Below are 21684 nucleotides of genomic sequence, written 5' to 3' on the forward strand. Positions count from 1 at the left end.
CACTAATATAAAGAAAAATAAATAAAAAAAACCACCGTCAGCTGATCGAAGTGGGACGCATAATCCCCGTCTGAATGCCCTGCGGGCATTCGAGAGTTGAAATAAAAAGCGGGGGACACCGAAGCGAGCCCGTGATCGTGGGGAAAATTGATTTTTTAATGATCACTTTTACTGCACCTACCACGTCATAGATCCAGGAGTCCATGGCAGTGCCGTACATTCTTCGTCGAAATATGTGATATTTTCCGTGTCGGAGCTCAAATAATATGAGCCTTTCTCCAATCTGTCAACTATTCTCAACGCTCGTTGTTTTCATCTCATCTTATTTAGAATGCGTTTCTCGTTAATATTCGTTCATCTCTTTTTTATTTCTTCTTCCATTTGTCAATTTTATTTAATAAATATTATTTATAACACTCAATAGCGCAGTTTGAAACTCCGGAATGTCGATGTTTCTTTGTTAAAACAGTGAAAATATGAAGTACGTTTATTTGTAACACGCGTAAACACACTCACGGGCGCACGGATTGGTCAAGAGCAGGTTTCGGAACGCCTGGTCAAGTGATTTTGGCGGGTTTTCATCCACCCCGCCCCCTCTCTCGCTAGTGTTTTGCTATGTATACTGAAAAGTGTGTGTTCGTAGAGCTCTATGCTCGTGTATATAAACGTATCGATGTATACACACCGTCATAACGCGAGTTGAAAAAAAAACAGATGCTTGCGGCTCGACGGGCCGCGCACGACTGTTGCGAACGCCGGTGCTAGACCGCCGAGCCGGTGTGTCGTATGTGCTGTGATATACAACGGTATAACGCGCGCGCTCGGCACAGCACCAATCACCGAGAATCCGCGTTTCCTGCAAATAAACGCTGCATGGGTAAACGCTGTCCCGAAAATTAATATCTTGACGGATCTTTCGATTCGGCGTTAAAATCGTTCTTGGAAAATCCATTTTTTTCCAATCGTTCCGAGTTTCGGAGAATCTCAAGTTTGGAAAATCATTAAAATATTTTATTTCATCCAAAACTGCACATTTTTTGGGCGGGATTTTTTTTTATTTTAGCTTGCAGGAAATGAGCCTGGTCCCAAATCGACTCTTTGACAAATGGGAAAATCATTCGATCGAATGCACCGAGACGAAGTTGTGAGGAGGCAGAAATGACATTTCGTTCAACTTTCAACGGTCTCTTTGCAGATTCTCGAACCGTTTAATTATTCCGTTTTTCGTAATCCTCGTTTTTTTATCTTTTTCATTCAGCCGAAATTTTTGCTGTGTCACTGTGTCTTTGAGAACTGTGCGTGAGTTTTATTCACGACCTGCGCTCGATGCTGACAGTTTATAACGTCGATTTCACGTGTCAACATTCGTTCAACAAACATTTCCGTTATGAAATTACGTCTTCTGATCAAATACACTTGGGGGGGAGGACAATAATTTTTAATTACAGCATGAAACAGCTGCTCAAACGAGGGAAAACCGCCGCGGAATTGCACCGGAACTTGTTAAACGAGCTCGAGCACATTTCGCACGACGCAGGGGAAAGGAAAGTGAGAAAAAACGAATCTCCGAAAAATTCGGTTTTTATTCCACTCCCAAGTGCTCAAGTTCAGATAAAAATATCTCTCCCGTTTCGATGAGAGTGATTGGAGGAAAAACATGATTTTCAAAATGCTGTCGATATCTGCTGCGTCAGAATTTCTCCCGTCTAAACAAATCGAACGGGGCGCAGATCGACCTTGAGACGCTACGAGACACTGAGCAAATACCCCGCGGATAATGTCGAATTTTTCGCCATCGAAAAAAAGCTTTTCGGTACGTCACAGTTGTTGACTTTTTCCAGATGATAATTGACTCGACACGCGTGCATCGTTCGAAGGAATTTCACGAGATGTGCCGACACGGTCGGCTCGTGAAACGAACCTCTTATTAACACGGTCCGACGAACCATCCGATTCGAGAGCGAGCGAGAGCTCGAAAGTAATTAAAAAGGCAAAAATTGATTTTTGTCTACGGGCTCAGGCACTTGAATTGAAAAGGATCGAATCGATTGTGCGCCCTCCCTACAGAGATCGATATCCACGTTGTCACTTTCGGAACAACAAGCTCGGTGCGTATCACAAGGTTGCACAAAATCAGTTTATTAATAAAAATAAAATAAGAAAAATGTCGTTGATCGAATCTTCATCGCCGAAAATCGTGTCCAGAGATTCTGATCTCACGAGCTCGTTCGATAACGTCGTTTTCAATAATGCGTGAGCGTACCGAGAGAGAAAAAAACGAATAACTCATTTGGGCATCGAGGATCTGCGAATGTCTCGGGGAAAAAAAAACCCGCATAGAAAGAATTTCATTTCGGAATAGTTCCCGTTCCAGAACTCTCTTCCACTTCGTATTCGTAATTTCGGCTCCGAAGAGGCCAAAAGTACTGAAAAAAGTCGATTCATTCGTGACCGAAAGATGTTCCGACTACTCGAGAGTAAATTTCCAGGATTTGTAATAAAAAGGATTTTTGGCACAATGATATTGCACAGAATCCGACGTGATTTATTTCGAGTCAAAGTAATTTAAATTTTTGGGCAATTGTGTGGTCAGAAATGATCCAATGACTGGAGGAAAGACGGAATGTTGTGTTCGACGCCGTTATTGCCGCAGTTTGGTTAGGATGGGGTGCTCTATATTTGGACTAGGGCGTTGGCAAACGAGTGTTAAATACATGTATAAAATAAACGCACGTCGAGGAGAGGCCGAGTGAGCGAAAAATTCGAGCGGGGACGGAAGAACGAAAAGAAAAGGAGAGGCGCGTGAGATAGGCGCAGACGGAGAGAAAACACGGGACTGAATAGCAGCGGAGAGCGAACACGAGCGCGCGTTCGGGCGAGGTTTTCCGTGCGACGAAAAAACAAAAAACGTATAGTGGCGGCGATGTCGGCGGTGGCCTTGAACTTGACTGTTTCGACGATTTTTGCACACGGCCTCGCGCGACGCTCGCCCGAACAACCCACCGCCCCGCTGTCCGTGAACGGGCCGCGCCTCTGTCTTCGTTGGGACCAAAAGTAAAAAGAAAGAAACGAAAGTAAGCGCTTAACTAAATCGAGTGATCGCGAGCTCCTAAAAAACAGGCCTCAAATACATTCCATTTTTTCGACGGCGCTCTCTCGAACTACTTTCCCCCAGGATCGAACTTGCTCCGTGACTTTTGTGCGGCTGGTAATTCAAGCAAATTAGTGAACGTCTATTTCTCTTGTTTGCAATCATCGTGTTGACTTCGTCTTCGGATTCTTCTAATATTAACGAATGTGCCTTTTGGCCTCTTTCGTCGCGGACGAGTTCTCTGAAAATTTACTTTCCAAAACACTCCGAATCAGTTCCCCATTCGAGTGTCATTCGAGGTCCGAAATTTTCATCATTTCTTATTGACACGATTTTTTTAGCAGAAGCGCCGAGGCGAGCCCGATGACTAAATTGTCCCAAGACTGAGCTTTTCTTTCATATTTCCATTTTTTATCGTTCACAATTTCATCGTTATGAAATAATGCGGTAGAGCAATGAATCGTGGCTCTCAAGGATCCTGGACCAATTCAAATCGAAGTGAATCGATATCTTTTCTCCATTCAAACACGTCCAACTTGACTTGTGAATGTCAATGGCTAAATAAATACACGATTTCCGTTTTTGTATTAACAGCTTTTACGAAAATTCAATAAAAGTCGACGAAACCAATGTTTTTTCTTTTATTCATTGTGCCCGAGATTTATCGCGAATTTCGCTCGATATAAAAACAACTCGAGCTAATCAATTCAACGTCGATGTATGATTTTTGTGTACTCGGAGTGCATAAATTGTTTTTTTTTTCTTCATTTTTTTAATTAATTCCTGATCACGCTCGACGATTGATTACGTGCGCAACGCGTCTCGAATTACAAAAAGACCCCGATTGTATACATCATCTCGAGGCGATAATTCTTATCTCTTCTCTCGGCCCGATCGCGCTCGTACGTTCCTCGTTTTCCATATAAATTAACCAAGCATCGAATCGCTTTCAACAAGGCCGTCGGAAAAAATTCTCAAGATTGAAGTACTCGGGGTTATTTTTATGGATTTTTAAGCATTCGAGTCCAATTGGGAAGTTTCGAGCTTGCGAAAAAGCCAAGCAGCGAGTGCAAGATTTTTTTTGGAGATCGAAGCAGAAAAAAATGTCGAAAATATCGGAACATTGAAAAAAGGAGGGAGAAAGGACGAGAGTTGTGAAAAAGGATTGAAACAAAATGGTGTTTTGTAGAAGTCACAGAGAAACTGAGTATATCTCGGAATCGGTGGCCCGATCGCTGTCATGTTGTGACTTCGTCGATTCCTTTCACGGAGAGTTCACTAGAGTCGACGCGTAACGTACACACGCCGCCGCGAGCCTCGAGATAAACAAGGAGAGTAGGAGAAATTCCAAAAATTCCTATCCTCAGCTAATTCTTTTTTTCTCTCACTTTCGTAGAAAGAAAAATGAATTTTAAAGCAGTGAAAAGTGACGACTGTTTTCCTCGATTTATACGACACGAGCCGAAAGTTACGCGGGGTTGAGGTAGTCACCAAACAAAACCGCTAGCTTCGTCACAACTGTTGTAGACCGATCAATATGGCACTTTCGCTTTTTCGTGCTCCCGATATAAACGCTCGTATATTTTACTCGCACTATATACGGCTAACGTAAATCGTACCGTAGTCGCTTGAAATACATGCGCGAACGCAGCACTTATTACGTCAGTGGACCACAAATCGACTCAATGTTGCGAAACGTTTGTTAAGTTTTGCCGGATTTCCTTCCGACACGTAAACATAACCTGACAAGTGAAACAATAATCCAGTTTTTCTGTCACTCGAGACAACGAAGACGTTCGAGTCTCACCGCAGCTGCAACGACGTTTCGTAACTTTCGATCCGATTCATAAATGACACGGAAAAAATCGCACCGAGAGAAAAAAAAAGCAGTGGAATCGAGTAACGATACTTGTTTTCGACACGGTCCTGCGTCCAACCTTTTTCATGCGTCAAAAGTTGTAAACCGAGCCCAAAAGTTAGAGATCTGGAAACAATGTTTTTGAAAGGTTCAAAGTTTGGTACGAAGCGAAATGACTCTCGTCCAAGAATCCGTGAATTGTTCATTTTGTATAGAATCGTATTATGGTTATGCTGTTTTGAAAAGCACGTATTGAAAGAAAAAATAGTTGAAAAAGGTGGACTGGTGTCCGTAGACAGTACGATGAAGTGTCTGTAGACGCAGCAGGTAAACAGACGGGATAATAATGGAAGAAACGTATAACAAAGGAAAAAATTCTGTTCTTGTATTTTTCTTAAGGTCTCGCCGAATATCGACGTCTGTCTGATGAGGTTGAAGAGAGAAAGAGAGGTGATTTCGTAACGCGATTCTCTCGCAAAGCGAGAAGAATCAAGGTCGCGACGATTTATATTGTGAAACGTGAGGATGACATGCGTCATTTTTTCCTCTCTACATATCACGTTGTTTGTTAATCGTGACTGATTTTTCGCACATCACGGAAGGACACACGAATGAACAAGTTTCGTATCCTTTTTCATTACTTTGTATTACATGGGAACGAAGCAACGTACATTTGGAGGGTCGAATCGCTATAGGAAACGAAGCTTTCGTATGTACACACGCGCGAGTTGATAACAAAGATGGTCGCCGCGTTATTGGCACTTGGCGAGTTAGATCACGTTTTAGGAAGTCCCCTCCCCCCCCCCCCCTCTCCTTCCGGAGACATTAATATATTGGCAAATTGGCGAATGTTAATTCACTGGTTGACAATGCGCTCACTCACCTCAGCATCTGTAAATCCCCGCGTAATTTCTCCGCGATCTCACACACACACGCGCGCGCGAAACAACTCGTTTTTTTCCGCGGAAAATCACGAATAAACCAAGCAATGGCCGATTGTACGAACCACTAGAAGCAGAAAAGCTGCTATGATCGGGAATGCGTCGAGTGGCGCCATGACGCGCTTACGGCCGAAAAACTAAGCACAATTTAACCCGCCGTCACAATCTTCGACTTTCAACTATGCTTAGTGCTGCCCTCTGACGATTTTTATGCAAATAAAATGAACATCCGCGGAAAAGGTGGGTCACGCGCGCTACAGACTCACGATATTCATTTATCATCAACAAAACCTACTTCTAAAATCAAACGCAATCACGATAGAATAGATCATTTAAGATGATGGATCAGTCGGTAATCACAAACGTGAGTGCGAGAGAGATAGCTGCAAATTTTGAAAGGGAAATTTTTCCACATCGTTCGTCTGATCGAAAAAATAAAAATGTCATCGGATTTTTGCGATCGTGCTGCGTACGATGACATTTTTATTATTTTAATCGGACGAACGTTGTCAAAGAGTTTCAATTTCAAAAATTCGAGGTGTGATTACCGACTGATCCATCGTCTTAAATTTATTCATTTTAGTTATCGTCATGATTATTTTATCAAATGGCGTTCTTGTAATTCTTGTCCCCAATTTCAGGTTATGTTAGAATATCCATGAAAGTTTATTTCCAATTGACCACTCGTTTCGTTCAGTTATACGACCAAACCCAAAAATTCAACATCTTTTACAGTCTAGGTGGTGTAACTATTCACAAAACGAAATGGTCGACTGATTACCATACATTTGGAGGATCGATCGAATTCGTAGATTACCGAGTAAAATGTACGGAGGCTTCGTCAATTATTTCGAGGTATTTATACCCAGCGTTTACCATTCAAAATACAGCAAAGGTGAAGGCTTTTTTCTGAAAAAATACATCTTCCAAAATATAATTCCGAATTTTTAAGTAAGCTGTTCGTGTCATGCTCAGACCGAATACAATTATAATTTCACCACTTCACATTCGAAGCAGAAACTAAAAACGAGTCTGGCTCGTCCTTTGTAAACAGAAAGTTTTTGATCTTCCTCCCAAAATGTTGGTCAATAATTTTTGAGTTCGATGCTACTATCTTTGCTTACGCCTCAAATAGAGTTTTACAGCGCAGGGAGAAGCGGGGAAGGTTTTAGGTCCGAAAAACCTTGATTTTCATTAAATTGGGGCGTCATTTAATTACAAGTATTACAAATTGATCGGTAATTGAAAAGGCATTAAAAGAAAAAATAAAGACAATCAGTATTTTTTTGTTAATCGTACACGAATCAAATTTTCAATATTTCACAGTCGACCTGTTGGTTCGTCCACGTCTCATCGGTACTCGACCTCACGATAACGCGAGCGTACGAGTGTTTGTTCAGTCTCTCAGGATTGATGACGAGGCAGCCGTTTGTCCATTTACAAAAATGTCTCATATCCGAAGGGAGCACTAAAATATGAGGTTGTCGATACATAAAAGCGTACTGTTCCCACAGCGTTGTGTCCACGTTTATTTCATTCGACGGTGGATAAAGCGGGTAGAAACAGCCTTGTGCCAGTACGTGATTCGCCAGACGTCCAAGACGATCCATGCCCGGCATATTTCTGTAACAAAACGTGATATTAAAATTCGTGTCATCGGTTTTTTTTTCCAACTTGCTAACTGAACAAACTTTTGGTTCACTCCATAAATTTTTCAGTCCGACAGATTTTGTTTTTCAATCATTTTAGAGCGTACAAAAATTGCTTAATTTTTGGCTGTATTGTACAGTAATTTTCAAAATAACTTAAATTAATCGAATTCGATGAATTGGATGGAGCAAACTTTGGAATCATCAAAATACGATATTTTTTTCTTGTACTTTTAAAAATTGCACGATTCCCTTTACTCTATGAATATTAAAAATAACGATTCGTCGGATTCAATGAACGACTTGAAAATTATTGAAATCTAGTTAAAGTGGATTACGAATGATCGTTCATGTAAGAATACTTACAAACTAATTTCTTCGCTGCCTATGTGACGTATAACATCGACAGAAGTGACGCCTATCGTGAGACCTTCGATGTCGAGCATGCAAGGATCTGGCATAAGGTGAAGGTTTGCGGTGCGCAAGGATTTCGGAATGTCATATTCAGGAGTCGGGTAGACCGGGTCGTGATGGGCATCGCGATACGACGGGATGAGCACAACCCGCGTGGATTTACTGGAAAAAGATAAAAAGAATAAAACTCGAAAACCGATGTGCATAGTACTCAAGGAAATAAGATGAAGAGTAAAGTTTTGAGTTCTTTTTTCATTTTTACTTATCGCGTACCCTTTGACATATTTCATAATTTTTTCGATGACTTCTTCGAAGAGTTCTTCAAAGGTGTCAAGGACATTTGAATTTTGTATGTCATTGTGATTAGCGGGAACGAAAGGGCCGATGAGTACGAGCACGTGAGGCTCCATTTCGGCGACTTGTCGCATCAGCTCGAAAAGGGGCTCGTAATCCAAGCTGTCAGAATCGGTAAACGGGCCGGAAGCGACGACGAGATGTACGTCGTCCTTGGTTTTTAAGCTTGCGGATGCTTCGGCCGAGCCGGAAGAGAACATTTTGGTAACAATGAGCTTGTCGCCAGTCGGGTTGGTGCCTTCGACCGCTAATATTTGACCGGGGAATATCGAGTAACTTGGAAGATTATCGAGATCGAGTAACATCGTACAAGACATGCGCGACTGGGGCGGTAACTTGCAACCCTCGAGCATTACCGCCGTTGAATTAAGTTTTCCATGCATCTCGCAAGCGACTCTTCCCCAAGTGCGGAAACTCGTTTGCGACTGGTTCATCACGTTCATCGTAATCGGTGGTTTATCTTTGTCATTCGTTTGCCACCACGTGCTGCACAATCGTGCACCGAACTCTCGACAGACCCGCTGGAAGTTTGATGCTTTTTTCGCCAGTAAATCGAACATGTAAAGTCCTTGTGCCGGCACGTGAGGATCGCTCGTTTTGCACACGCTCACCTCCCATCGCTTCGATGTTTTCCAATCGGCAACCTCGTTACCAAATGTTTGCAGGATCCTTCCCCTTGTCTGGCTATCCAATAGTCTTTTCGGTGTACCCCTGAAATATTCACGCGTTATTGAGACACTTATATCACACACTGATAGTGAAATTCGTAGATGACTTTTAATATTTTTTTATTTTATAGAACCCGAGAAGAGTGAAAAACGTTTATTCTAATATTTTGCGTGTGCAATTATATTTTCATTCTATTCGATCACATCGATACAATAAAAAAAAGTTAAAAAATTGTCTAACTTGATGGAAGATCTGTTACAATTATAATAAAATTGCATAGAAAGTGCTGACCAAAGTTCATTGGAAATTCAACTGCCCATAAAATCACAGCGTCACGTAAATTGACACCTGATTGAGTCGGCCTTGTACCAAACCACGGAACAAGATCGGAAGTTTGTAAATGAACTAGTCAAAAAAATGTTCATAGAAAAATTTTTCGTCGAAAGCGCATAATTACTTTGTATTCGTACGAAACGAACTTCTCATTCGGATTTCAATTAATGTGATTTTTAATCGGAGATGCTGGTCAATTTCAGAAACCCGTTTTCCTTCTCGAGGATTTTTATGAAGTGTCAACACGTGAATTATACCTGAACATTCGAATTTCACGATTTCCACCCCCCCACCAGTCGAGCGAAAAAATTGAAATACTTTGCAAAACGTAAAGATATTTAATTTGAAAATCCGTGATCTTGTTTTAAACCGAGGACGAATTTTGTTGAGGTATTTGTAAATAAAATCGAATTGTCTTTGACGTAATTTTGCTGTTCCGCGATGTGAAATGAATCAAAGTTGTGAAAGTTCAATTTTATTGAGAATATTTGAACATGAATTAAAAATATATATTCCAACGTACGGAGTGATGTGTACTAACGTTTTAGCGGAATAGCAAGCCGGCGAAAAGGTCGCAGTCAAAGCTCGTATTTTGTTCTTTGGCGTCACAGAGGGGTCCGAATCGTCGGGACTCCTGGACCTCTTGACCTAACAAAAATATGAGATTGGCAAGATTTAGGCGAAAATTCTCGAAAAATACAATAAAAATAAACCAAATAAAATAAAGTTAAATGGATGAATTCGTTGTAAGGAAATTGTACGAGAATTACACAAATGAAATTCGATGCGACCCCGAAGACAGAGTCGTCGTTGTACTCAATGAAGAGTCGGTAATTGGCGTCTTCCGTATACCCCGTAGACGAGTGTGTATCTAGTCACGATTATGTAAAGTGACGTGCACCAAATTCATACTCGTCTATGGGATTGCCCTCAAGGCTCGTTGGCCGCGTTGACAGAGAATCCAATGGTTCGTAAGCCGCTAAATGACTTATGTGCTCGAGTATAACTCGCATGACGAGTATTCGAGACTAATATAAAATACTCGTGTGTGTGTGTGTGTGTGTGTGTGTGTGTGCGTACACCAAGCTAATTGAACAATTAGATCGGTTGGTTCTGTAGTTGCGCCCATCTCTTCGAAATAATCGATTATGATTGGTGACTGCGGAGCGAAGACGAGCGCTTGATCAAAGTTGAAACATGAAAATGTAAAAAAAAAAAAAAGAAAAAAGAAAAAAAAAAGGAGAGGAGGGATGAGAATGAGAACCGTCGTAATCGAGTGTCGGAGACACCTGAGGATGAGCCACGCGAGTGTGGGTTTCAAATATAAATCGTTGTTTACAACAAAACTTGCTTAATGAGTGTGGATCTAGTCACACTATTGACACATGCGCACTAGACCATCACTCACTCAGCACGTTTGTTTCGTTCGTTAGAAATCTTGCGTGTCTCGAGGCTGCTCGTTTCCTCACTCGAGTCTATATTTCGCTAAAATTCTTTTTTCGTCGGTATATATATTCGGAGGTTTTATCGCGATAATTCGCATGTATGAAAAAAAAGCCCGCAGCAGTTGGAATATTGGTGAAGCACACGCGCGCGCGGCGCCCCCTTCTCATCGCCCGTTGAAAGTTACCCTAACCTGTTGCTCCTCGGGCCAGTGGTGCTCAGCGCGCCAAACACCAACTTGTCCCCGCTTTGTTTCCCTCGGGCGAGAGCGTGTTAACCGCACGAGTCGACCCCCTCTTTTGTCTTTATTCCCCCCTCCCTCTTAGCCTCTCGATGAAATATAAAAGATAGAAAAGCTTCCAAAGTGACGATTCTTCGTGATAGGAAGGAGAACGCGATCTGAATTCTCCGAGAATTGCTGACTCGTATGTATCTCGTTGGTCAAGATGCGGGAAGGTTAACTGCCGTTAACCTGGCATCGGAGAGCTTGTGAAACGAGAAAGCGCGTCAGTTTGCCCGCGTTGTTTTTACGATGAGACTCGAGTCTAACCCGTTACATATACATGAGTATACATGCGTTTGATAACGTATATACATCGAGCGTTTCAAAGATTAATAGCTATTTTCAATTTCACTGAGGACGTCGAGGCATTACCGCGAAATGTGTCCCCCCCCCCCCCCCCCACCCCACCGTTCCGCGATCCAGTGATTCTATCAACCGCTCTCAATTTTTCGGCACTAGAATGATAAAACGAGTAAGCAGGACGACGCGAAACACAAACCAAGAGCCACGCTCGCGCTTTCCTCCAACTCAATTTATGCGAACGTGTTTTTTAATTTTTTTTTACTTGTATTCAGCGAACCGTTGGTTACACGTTGCCTCCGATGTTGCTTAATAATGCCCATTGTCGAAGATAAGCGCGCACTAATTCTTCCCCTTCTCTCAATACAAATTGCGATAGACGAATAATGCCCCCCTTCCTCTCTACGAATACCCCTCACCCGGGCGTTCCTCAGGGAAGTTAAGCCGACGCACAAAAATGACACGCACAGAAGCGAACAAAAGAAGGGACGGCGCTATACTGATCGGCGAACGAGCAATGAGCATAACGCGAACGCGCTCTCTTGGACAGTGCGGAGTGGGAGGGGATAGAGGAACTGACGACGAGCGTGCGGGGAGGGAGAGGCTTCTTTCGCCGTTCCGGATCGTGGAGGTTTTCGGGCCAGTCTCTCGACGACTCTCCCCCACCCCCTCCCCCGGCCTTTCGCTCCCTTCTCTCGCCCCTCCTCTTTAACCGTTCGCTGCTCCACGCGCTGCGATATACACAGCTCTACTACTCGACTCTACGCTGCCATTTGTTTCTTTTTCTATCTTCTATCGCTTTCTTTTTTTTTATCCTTTCCGTCTCCCGAGCCCTCGCTCCTCTTTTTGCTACGTTCGGTAACGAAAGAGCTCACTTCTTCCTTGTACTAGCTTCGATCTCGGTTTTTTGTCTTTCGCAACTTTTCGTACACTCGGTCTACAGAAACCTCCGAGTTTGTGCACGAAAATCCGGCGTTAGCAAGTAGACCCGGCATCCGGCAGCGATGCCGGTCGCGCACTAACACGCGGAACTTCAAACCAATCACAAGCACGCTTTGGCTATCGGCGAATGGCACGGCTTTGAACTCGCTCGTACGTCTTGAAACACGCAACTGCCAACACACAACTTTACATCCCGCGGCTCGCTCAACATTCTTACAAACTTAACGCGACAAGCGCGCGCCCCCTCGCGCATTTCATTCCTCTCTTTCTCTCGCTTAAATATTTCGCGCCGATTTCACTTCCATCACTCCCATGGAATAACCCCCGGCGTTACGAACCAGGCTCTTCTTCATGCTTGCTACGCTCCTGGCACTGTACTCTCTCACTGCTATATACCGTGGGAAATGACGTTGAACTTTTACCAGTTACTCGCGTTTCACAATGCGGGGAACGCTGCCAGGGCAAATGGCGTTCACAAACCTCCCCCCGAACACTTTTTTTCAAGAAACTCGGACAACCTGAGGTTATGTGCTGCCTCGAGCGACTATCGTCGAGATAATCGTGGAAAAGGCAATTCTAGTTTCGAGATATTCGTGAATCAGAATTCATCGTTCGAATCAATATATACTCCCATATGAAGGAGCAAATTTTCAGAATAATTTATCGAAACGTCAATTATCGCGCCGAAATTTCGAAAGTAACATTTTTCTAGACTGTTTAATCGATTGGAATAAATTCCAGTTCAATTCGAACTAAATTAATTGAAGTTGATTGAAGAACGTTGACGTAATTGGGCGAAAAATGTTAAGTGTCAAAATCGACGTTGTAGGTTATGTAATTTTTTTCATACGCTGTCGTTGATTTGCACGAGAATTTCAATAGAAATTGACCGTTGTAGATTTAGTCACGTGAGCGGTACGAGAAGTAAATTTCCAAACGAAAGATCGAGTCAAGAGTTTCCGAATGCGAGAAAAGGCAAAAAGTAAGCACCGCGATTGGACGAGCGATTGATCGAGCATTAACGACGTTCAATTGCTTCGGTGGAGACGAAGGGGCAAATTTTGTAAATGTTGATACGTCGTTGATAAATGAACGGAGAAACAATTGATGGCCGAAAGACAACAGTGCGCTAGGGTCCCGGGGGGTTCGCGAAGTCACGTCGTAAATTGGTGTGAACGACCGCCATGAGTTTCAAACTGGTGAAAGAGTTACGGAGATCTACGAAAAAATGTACATTCGCAGGAAGACCTTGAAGCCTATACAAGACGAAAGCGCGGCGGCCATGATCTTGGCTCAATCGTAGCTGCACGTTCGTGCGCCCCCACCCCGCCGCTCCTTGGCGTTTCGTACGCCAGATGCGAGATCCTAGAAATCCGTTAAAGTTGTCCCTCCCCGCGCGGTCTCCAGGTAGCGCTAGCGACGTTGCCTCTCTTCCCCCAGCTGTTTTTGCAAAATGGCAGATTCGTTCCCCCCCCCCCCCCCCCCACCCCTCTCGAGCCCTAGTCCTCCGCGCGCGAAGAAAGCGTCGCCCGTCCCGCGGTTTTCCCGTCAAATATTAACTGTGCACCGGCGGCTTCTTTGCGAGACGGACGGAAAAGAGTTTTCCACGAGTCAAAGGACGTGCGGAGAAGATACTTCGATCAAGCTTCCCGATACATTGATTCGATGGATGTTTTCACAAACGAACGTTCCCACGTTCGCAATTGAACGTAATGCAATTGTCTGACATAATATGACGAGGAGGGGGGTGAGTCGAGGGAGGGAAAAAATACGAGAAATGCTGGTAGCAAGTTAACGAAGGCTATTGTCAAATTAAAATAGCGTACAACCCACAGTACATACATAAATGCATGGATGTACGATTGCATGAATCACATCGAAAATCGTGATCCGATGGAGTCGTGGGAAAAACATGGCTGACAAGAGCGAGCGAACGAACAAACGTAAGAGAAGATTATTGAGAAGTTTCGTGCGGATGAAAAAAAAGGGAAAAGTGATCTCAAACTCTTGTATAGTGTTCGAGGCACCGCGGGGATTAGGGATCGAGTGATTTGATGTATCATTTTAAAAAAAAAGAGTACACACTGTTGGTACACTCTCGTGCGAACAAAGGCTAGTTCGGAGTTGGTTTATTATCGAGGAACGCAATCGATTCGAAGAAGTCGCATGGTCGTGTCGAGATCGCGAGGGCACGCAACGACGCCGAGAGAAAAGGATAATAATAAACGAGGGTGGTTAAGGGGGAGGAGGTTTAGTGGTTTGTAAATCGAAATGAAGTCCGCTCGAAGTATGGAGACGGGAGGGCGCAAGAGGAACTCGAGAATAAAAAAACTGCCGAGTTGGCTGGCTGCACGCGACAAGAAGACTGACGATCGCGGTTCTCGGCGTCATCTCGTTTTCCATTTCCTAAAGTCCACAATTCCATTATGTTCACATCAAGTTTTATCGTTGAGAAGAGAAACAATCACGGAAAAAAAAAAAAAAAAAAAAAAAAAAAAAAAAAAAAAAAAAACAGACTGACCATACACTGTCAACACTCGCTCTTTCAAAATGTCGCGACGAATCACGTGAGAAGAAACTGAAAAGATATTGGCGGCGAGGAACAGGGGTGGGGGGGGAGGTTCGAGCTCCGCGTCGGCGTGTTTTCATAAAAAAACGAGCAACAGGTAGCGCCAGCGCGTGAAAGCCGACACACTAGCGTTCTGGCGTCCGTTCCCTCACGAATAGCGTTTCAAAACAATATTTCGAGAAAAAAACATCCAGAGATACGAGAAAAAAATTGCCGGGTTAACAGCTCGAAGAATTACTGCTCAACCAACCATTTTTCATACGCGCCATTTTATTACTCTCGTACATTTGAAAATCTATTCGAAAATCTATTTCGAAAAATGTATTAATTTACTTTTCTACATACGTTTATCTAGGCCTTCGAGAGTGATCGTTACGACTACACAATACCACGCGTCCCATTTTTCCAATTTGAAAAACTCGTTGAAAATTTCAGCCCAATCGACCGAAGAATTATTTCGAAGCACAGAACGATGGGATATTTATATAATATATGGATGTGCACGTAATATGCCGGACGAGCGCGAAACGGGAGCAACAGGTTGTTCGAAAGGGACAAACGAGCACGAGAAGCAAAACTTTCGGGGCGTTACGGAAGCGCGCGCGCGCACCGTTTTGATTTGTCCGACGCTATCGCGGCCGTTGACTCATTACTCGGGGCGAAAAAAATCGACAACTTTTGTTTGTGAAATTGACACTTTTGTGTTAGAGCTGGTAAATATCTTCGGCACGGGTTGTCATGAAAATGAAGGAAAATACGGTTACAACCGAAATGAAAGAGAACAAAGAAAATAGTGGGAACTATGAAAATCCATTCGAGTGAACGATAATTGGGATGAAATAAAAAATAAAACGTTTGCGAAACGAGAGAATTACGTGACATTCGGAAACCGAAGTATTCCGAAGAATCGCGAGGGAAAAGTTGGGTATCGGTGAAGTGAGAGGAGAACAAGCAAAGAGGAACGCACCCATGCTGCGGCGTCGCCGCCATCGACAAAACCGGCTCGACTCCGTTGACGTCCACGGACTCGAACAATTCGCGTATATCTCGCGATTGTTCATCATTTTTTCCACTGATTACAGCAGCGAGATCGCACGAGGAAATCACGAGTTTCGACTCGTCACTTTTTTCCACAAAAGATAAAAAACGCATACGATTATCTCAATGTTATGCGGGAATGAACGACAATGGACCCGCAGTGAGAAGTTTTGGCTACAGTTTTTGTTGAAACTAACGTTAAATAATGAGTAAAACGAAATATCGAGAATGGCAAAAAAGGAAGTGGTTTTGTCGAGTTTGCACGAGAATTCGGTAACGGGCGTTGGAGAGACGCGCCGTGGCGCAAACGATGGCGGCCACGGAGCGCGTCCTTGAAAACTGAAATTATGCCCTTTGAAAGAAATCCGGTCGGGACTGTGGATGGCGGTTTGGTAAGGGGGGCAACTGCAGAGTGGGAGGAGAGCCATTTCTCCTCTCCTCCAGCGCCGTTGCTTCGAGCGTGTTGCGCTTTGGAAGCTTCCACCGACGACCTTTGTATCGCTCGTGTAGTCTTTCTTTCTCTCGTTCTTCGCAAGCAGCGCGCCTGAGATTCGTACTGCTCCCCACCGTGCAACATTCTCCGAGTAGAGGTTGTAGCTGTAGCAATGGCAGAGGAAACGTGCTTTGTGGGAGCGATTTATCCGAGTTGGTGGGGATAATGGCGGGCAATCTTACCTGAAGGATTTTTGTGGCGGGAATTACAGAGAGGTATTGCCGTGTACGCGATTCTGGACCCGTCGAACACGACTCGAGCCGAGTCGATTGGACCGTTGAAAGAAGCAAAAAACATTTTTCAATCCAGTAGCCAGTGTCAGCGTCTATGGGGAAATGACTTCGAAAACTTTAAGAAACTCGGTAACTGTGATTTTCTCATCGAACTGAGACACGACGCACTGATCGTAAAATGTCATGAAAATGGCGTCGAAAGAATAAAAATGGAGGATTAGAAAGAACAAGATACGCGCAGCATCGAAAAAAACATGCTTCGCAGACTTATCGCAGCCTTCAATATTCTCCTTTCGTTCACATCCCCCCCCCCCCCCCCCCACCCCCTCGCACTATATCTGATTACTTATACAATACCGATATTATACTGTACGCTACGAGTTCAGTACTGCTACAACAGGGTCAAATACGCAGCTTGTCAAATCTCCAGCTCCACTTTCAATCTGCTAAGAAAGATCGAAGAGGCGAGAAAAAAACTAACGCTTTGAATAACCGTTGCCCGTAATGATCGAATAAAAACAACTTGGCTCGAAGCCTTCGGGCGAAGAAAAAAGGTAAGAAAGTCGCGGAGAATAAAGAGAAAAAGAGGCGAGAGGGAGAATAAGATTCGAAAAGGGTACGTCCTTTGGCGCAGGTAACACAGACATACACGGGCGCGCCAGGACCACGAACGAAGAATTGGGTCCACAGGTAGACTCGTTACGTCATTACCACTATGCCTACCGCAAAGAATGTGCGGAACAGTGTTGCCAGAGCTCTGTGTAAATCATCGTCGTTGTCCGAGCGTGGAGACACGAAGAGAGACGACATGTAACGTGCAAAGGGAGAGAGGGAGAGGGAAGAAAAAGATGGATAGGAAGCATCGAGCGTGGATCGAGAGGGCGAAATTTATTGCCCGGACGCTCTACGGGTGATTTTACGTCGACGACCGTTAAAGAGACACGACACCCGAATCCTTCCATCTTGCGAATGGCAACGGAGATCGCGAAATGAGAGAAGGAGAGGAATCGGGGTGGGGGCGTTGCGAAAATATTATTTTCCTTGGCTCTTGAAAATCGGTTGAAGTTTCGGCCGCAGATTCGGCCTTTGACAAGATACACGAAATATTTGAATATAACCTACAAATCTTGATAACGATGTTGGGTTACTTTTGGCAAATTTATAACACTTCTACATCGATCGTTTTCTCCGTTTTTTCTTCTCACACTCACCACCCTCAACTTTGAATTTCCTACTTACCTTTGTGAGTTTCGATAATTCTGCGTAACGGAGAAACGGGATGAGAACCATCGAGAGCGAGAGGGAAAGAGAAAGAGCGCGCAAAGGCAGTCGCAACGCTCGTAGTTTTTAGAGATGTTTCGGTGAGTTCACGTGGCAACGACAGAGATTCGTGCTCGCGGTATACAGCGTTGCCAAGCGGGCTACGAGCTCGGTACTACTACGAGAGACCCAAACTATACACACATGTGGATATAGTCATGTTGAAGAATGAAAAAACCTTCGAAGCCTGATTGTATCTGTACCGGCGAAATCCACTATTTCCAGATAGTCATGTTAATTTTTTTTCTGCCAATAGAGACGAACGCTACAAGGTAGCATTCGTCTATTTGTTGAAACAATCGTCTCTTTTCATTTGCACGACGCGGTATAAGTGTGAGAAAAAGACAAGTGCGAATTACGAATAGAATTTCGAATGTTTGATGATTGAAATTTAAGAGACGAAAGCCTAGAATTCGATCCATTTTTCACACGATTTAGCAATGGACGTTTGAATTTTGGTGGGAGGGGGAAACGCGTGTCTTGAACGGTGAAGTTTCGAACGTTGACAACTTGACCAAAATTAAAAAAAAACATACTTTACACGTACGCTTTTGATTTCGGATTCTCAAGTCTGAATTTATTTATTTATTTCATGTCCGCGACAATAGTTTGGAATAATTCGAGAAATTCTAGAAAATTTTGCGAATCTATCGACAGCTTCGAGTTTATGGACACGCCAGACGTTTTTCTTTGCCCAATTGGAAATTTTTTCTTTAGCGTCGGAACGAAATCGCGTCTCTAAATGCCAAAAACTCAACATTTGTTCGAAGATGAAAAACAATATCTACATTATAAACAACACACTGTATATCCATGTAGAGTAACGACCCTATTCACGGTCATCGTTTGATTGTTCTTCCAAGCGGTCACTGTTGGTCCTTCAACGTAAATCATGTACAGGTATTTTTATACCTCTCATATCCGAGGATTGTACGAGTCGAGACATCACCGTATTGATACAATCATGAAACTGCGAACCGTCAACTTGAACGGCCAGTTCTTGCTCCGGGAGAAGAAGCACACGAGAAAACATTAACGAAATACGATCGCGATTATTCGAAATATGATATTTCGCGAGATTCGCGAAACGATCTGGCAACATCGTATCCGATGAAAGCCGACGCTCTCGCTGTAATACCACTCGTGTTATATGGGCTTGTTTGCTAGATTCCCGGACGTAACGATGAGAAAGGGCGCCCCACGTGCTTCAGGAAATATTGTTTAGAACAAATGTCTATATAATTTCAAATTCTCGATAAGCATTCTCAAAATTTTATAAACGATTCAATTTATCATGGACAAGTTATTTTTATGAAAGTTATTAAACTTCAAAATTACTCACATTTTGGATTGCAGGTCCTTTGTAACCGTAAATTTCCAAGATGTCTTCGTCGTCTCTAAAATTTTGTTAAGGTTGAATCAAGCCAGTTAACGCCTTTTCGACGATGAACAGAATTTTTGGAACATAATTAATCAATCTTCAAGTTCAATACTGATTGTTCGTTTTTTCCTCTTTTCTGCCAGAACCAAAACTCCTTCCATATTAATGTTTAATGTTAAATGTTAAAATGATACGTTTAAACAAGAAAAAAATTAGACTTTGATAATGCGGAGAGTGAGTTGAATTATTTGATTTTTTTAACATGAAGAGGGATTTGTAGCAAATTTTATTTTCACATTATTTCTCAACTTTGTTTTGGGGATTAAACTCTTTTGAATTTAAATGTTCTATCCTCAGGTAAAAAGAAATTAATACGATCCAAAACTAATGTTTATAGAATTTCAACGAGTGATATTTCAGTAGAGTGGAAATTTTGGCACCGCAACGTGAGAGTGAAGTATTTAAATTCTAACCATTCAGAAAGGATACTCGTTGTTTTTGTTCGAATAGGAATTGTCGCTCTGCAGTATCAAAGATTCGCTTCTACTTTTCAGTACACCCAAGACATTTTTGTTTTCTTTCTTCAGGACCGTACTTTCCATTTGATCGAGACTCTCCAAGGTTGGCTCTAAACCAATATTTTTTTCAACCATAAACGCTATCCATTTTTCAACGAGGACTTCAGCACTGATGTCATAAATGTCACAGAGATCCAGACCTGTACAAAAAAAGTAATATTGTTAACCGAAACAATCATGAAATTTGCATGTTCGTAAACTTTCCTTCAGTGTCGGTAGCTCTTCTCTTCCCACAGGAAAAAAGTATGTCTTATAATAAAAAAATGTTTTGATAATAATGTTATTTTTTAGGAAATATGAGATAAATATAATATACAAAAAGAAAGATTAATGTAAAAGATGTAGGCATTGATGATGATGGATTGAAAAAAGAATTTCTACAATGTTTGAATATTGAAATTTTCATTTAGAATACAAAACACGGTGCTCAAGAAAAAATTCGTGAAAACACGAGCTAGTTCGTTAATATCTCTATTTTGAAGCAATTCTGGCAAACACATAATAAAATTTCATTCCCTAGAGTCGCATTGAGGTTAAACACTGACTTATAATATTCAATAGCGCTGTCTCTTTCACACCCTAGCAATTTTGATAGCGATAACATTCGGTTACAAAAATTGTTCCTGATCATTTTCTGTGAATTAATTTCCTGTAATTATAGCAAATTAAACCGAACAAATTGGAGTTCAATTCAAACAGTTTATACTTTTTGTATACCGCAAAAATTCGGGCGATAGTAGAAAAATACTTCGTCAAATATTCAACAATTATTCTCGAACTCATGTTCATTCGATTATCGGGTCATTTCACCCGAATGGACAAAAAACGGTATTCAAATATGAAAAAAAATGTGTGGAATAATTTTTTTTTCCTATGAAACTGACCGTTGGAATACATTTTGAATACAACGTTCCAAAACGTTGTCTCAAATAAACAGCAAGTTTAAGGCTTCAAAAAATTTCTACGAACCCATAATCAACGGATTCGACATTTTCCCGGAATTGTGATTGCAGGCTAGATTCATACTTGAATATTTTTCTAAATTTGTACTTACACTTATCGATGAAAGCTCCATCCTCAATTTCAACCCCAAGAGTTTGAAAATTACTTTTTAACGTTTCCGTCAGCATCATCTCGATGGAAACTCTGAGAGTGTGAGCTTCGCGCCAAAACTACAGAACCTCGCGGCTTTTTCGTCGCGAAGCTGGTGTGCGTTCGAAAATTCCATACGGCCTCTCTGGGCGGTGGACACATGTGACATCTCTTTGGTGGAGTTCGTGGGATTGGTATCAACAAAAGTTTTTGAACGCTACCGTAGAGTGCGTGGTTATATAATTCTCACACAGTGTGCCACCTAGGTATTTTCGAACGAACTGCGTGTGGCACGATACACACGGTTGTTGGTGTTTTCCGAATGCACTCCAGGTAAGTAGATCCTTCGTGACGTATATCTCATTCTCATATAGTAGAACACTCGTAAGGTGATCTATCATTTGCGTGGTGCTTGCGTGAGCGCGAGAGAGATAGCTGCAAAATGGTTACACTTTTTACTCGGACATCCTTGATTTTATGAGAAAAATAAAGGTTACACCTTATTCTCTGATAAAATGAGAATAGCGTGTAACTCATATTTTCTTTCAAATATCAACCTACTCGGAATAAAACGTGCAGCAGGATTTTTACTGACTGAACAACTGATAGATCACGTTAATTATATAAACTTGAATTGCATTATTATATCTCATAGCAACCAGAAGAGTTAGCTAAATAAATAATGTTGTAAATTTTACGTCTT

At 42.4% G+C, this 21684-nt stretch overlaps 2 protein-coding genes and 2 long non-coding RNA genes across 6 annotated transcripts in view; 2 read left to right on the forward strand and 2 right to left on the reverse strand.

Moving 5' to 3' along the window:
• The window catches only part of ERR (estrogen-related receptor), a 29777-nt gene extending 23794 nt beyond the window's left edge, over window positions 1-5983 (reverse strand). Inside the window, exon 1 of one of the 2 annotated variants that reach the window (XM_043417520.1) lies at window positions 5833-5983. Coding sequence is in view for 1 of the 2 variants with exons in the window: in XM_043417519.1 (XP_043273454.1) it covers window positions 182-220 (39 nt within the window). In the remaining variant the exon portion in view is untranslated. Of the gene's footprint in view, window positions 1-181; window positions 755-5832 lie in introns of those variants that run through there. The other variant, XM_043417519.1, reaches the window with a different exon arrangement.
• LOC122409751 (uncharacterized) lies at window positions 4464-7403 on the forward strand. The gene is made up of 4 exons (XR_006260752.1): window positions 4464-5276; window positions 5349-5573; window positions 6588-6745; window positions 7217-7403. It is a non-coding gene; the product is annotated as an uncharacterized lncRNA (long non-coding RNA).
• Window positions 7079-21099, reverse strand: DNApol-alpha73 (DNA polymerase alpha subunit B). Of its 2 annotated transcripts, XM_043417514.1 has the most exons (7): window positions 20944-21099; window positions 19801-20029; window positions 19273-19327; window positions 9851-9957; window positions 8227-9018; window positions 7906-8115; window positions 7079-7513 (listed from the first exon to the last, which is right to left on the reverse strand). In XM_043417514.1, the coding sequence occupies exons 1-7, from the start codon at window positions 21020-21022 to the stop codon at window positions 7195-7197; spliced, it is 1791 nt and encodes a 596-aa protein (XP_043273449.1). In that variant the 5' UTR covers window positions 21023-21099; the 3' UTR covers window positions 7079-7194. The 2 variants fall into 2 exon arrangements, with proteins under 2 accessions (XP_043273449.1, XP_043273450.1); XM_043417515.1 differs by lacking the exons at window positions 19273-19327; window positions 19801-20029; window positions 20944-21099 and adding an exon at window positions 17850-17915.
• LOC122409752 (uncharacterized) lies at window positions 14843-20410 on the forward strand. Its single transcript, XR_006260753.1, has 3 exons — window positions 14843-17164; window positions 17245-17971; window positions 19899-20410. It is a non-coding gene; the product is annotated as an uncharacterized lncRNA (long non-coding RNA).
• Window positions 21100-21684: the final 585 nt, after the last annotated feature.

The sequence above is a fragment of the Venturia canescens genome, chromosome 4 (assembly GCF_019457755.1).
Source record: "Venturia canescens isolate UGA chromosome 4, ASM1945775v1, whole genome shotgun sequence".
NCBI lineage: Eukaryota > Metazoa > Arthropoda > Insecta > Hymenoptera > Ichneumonidae > Venturia > Venturia canescens.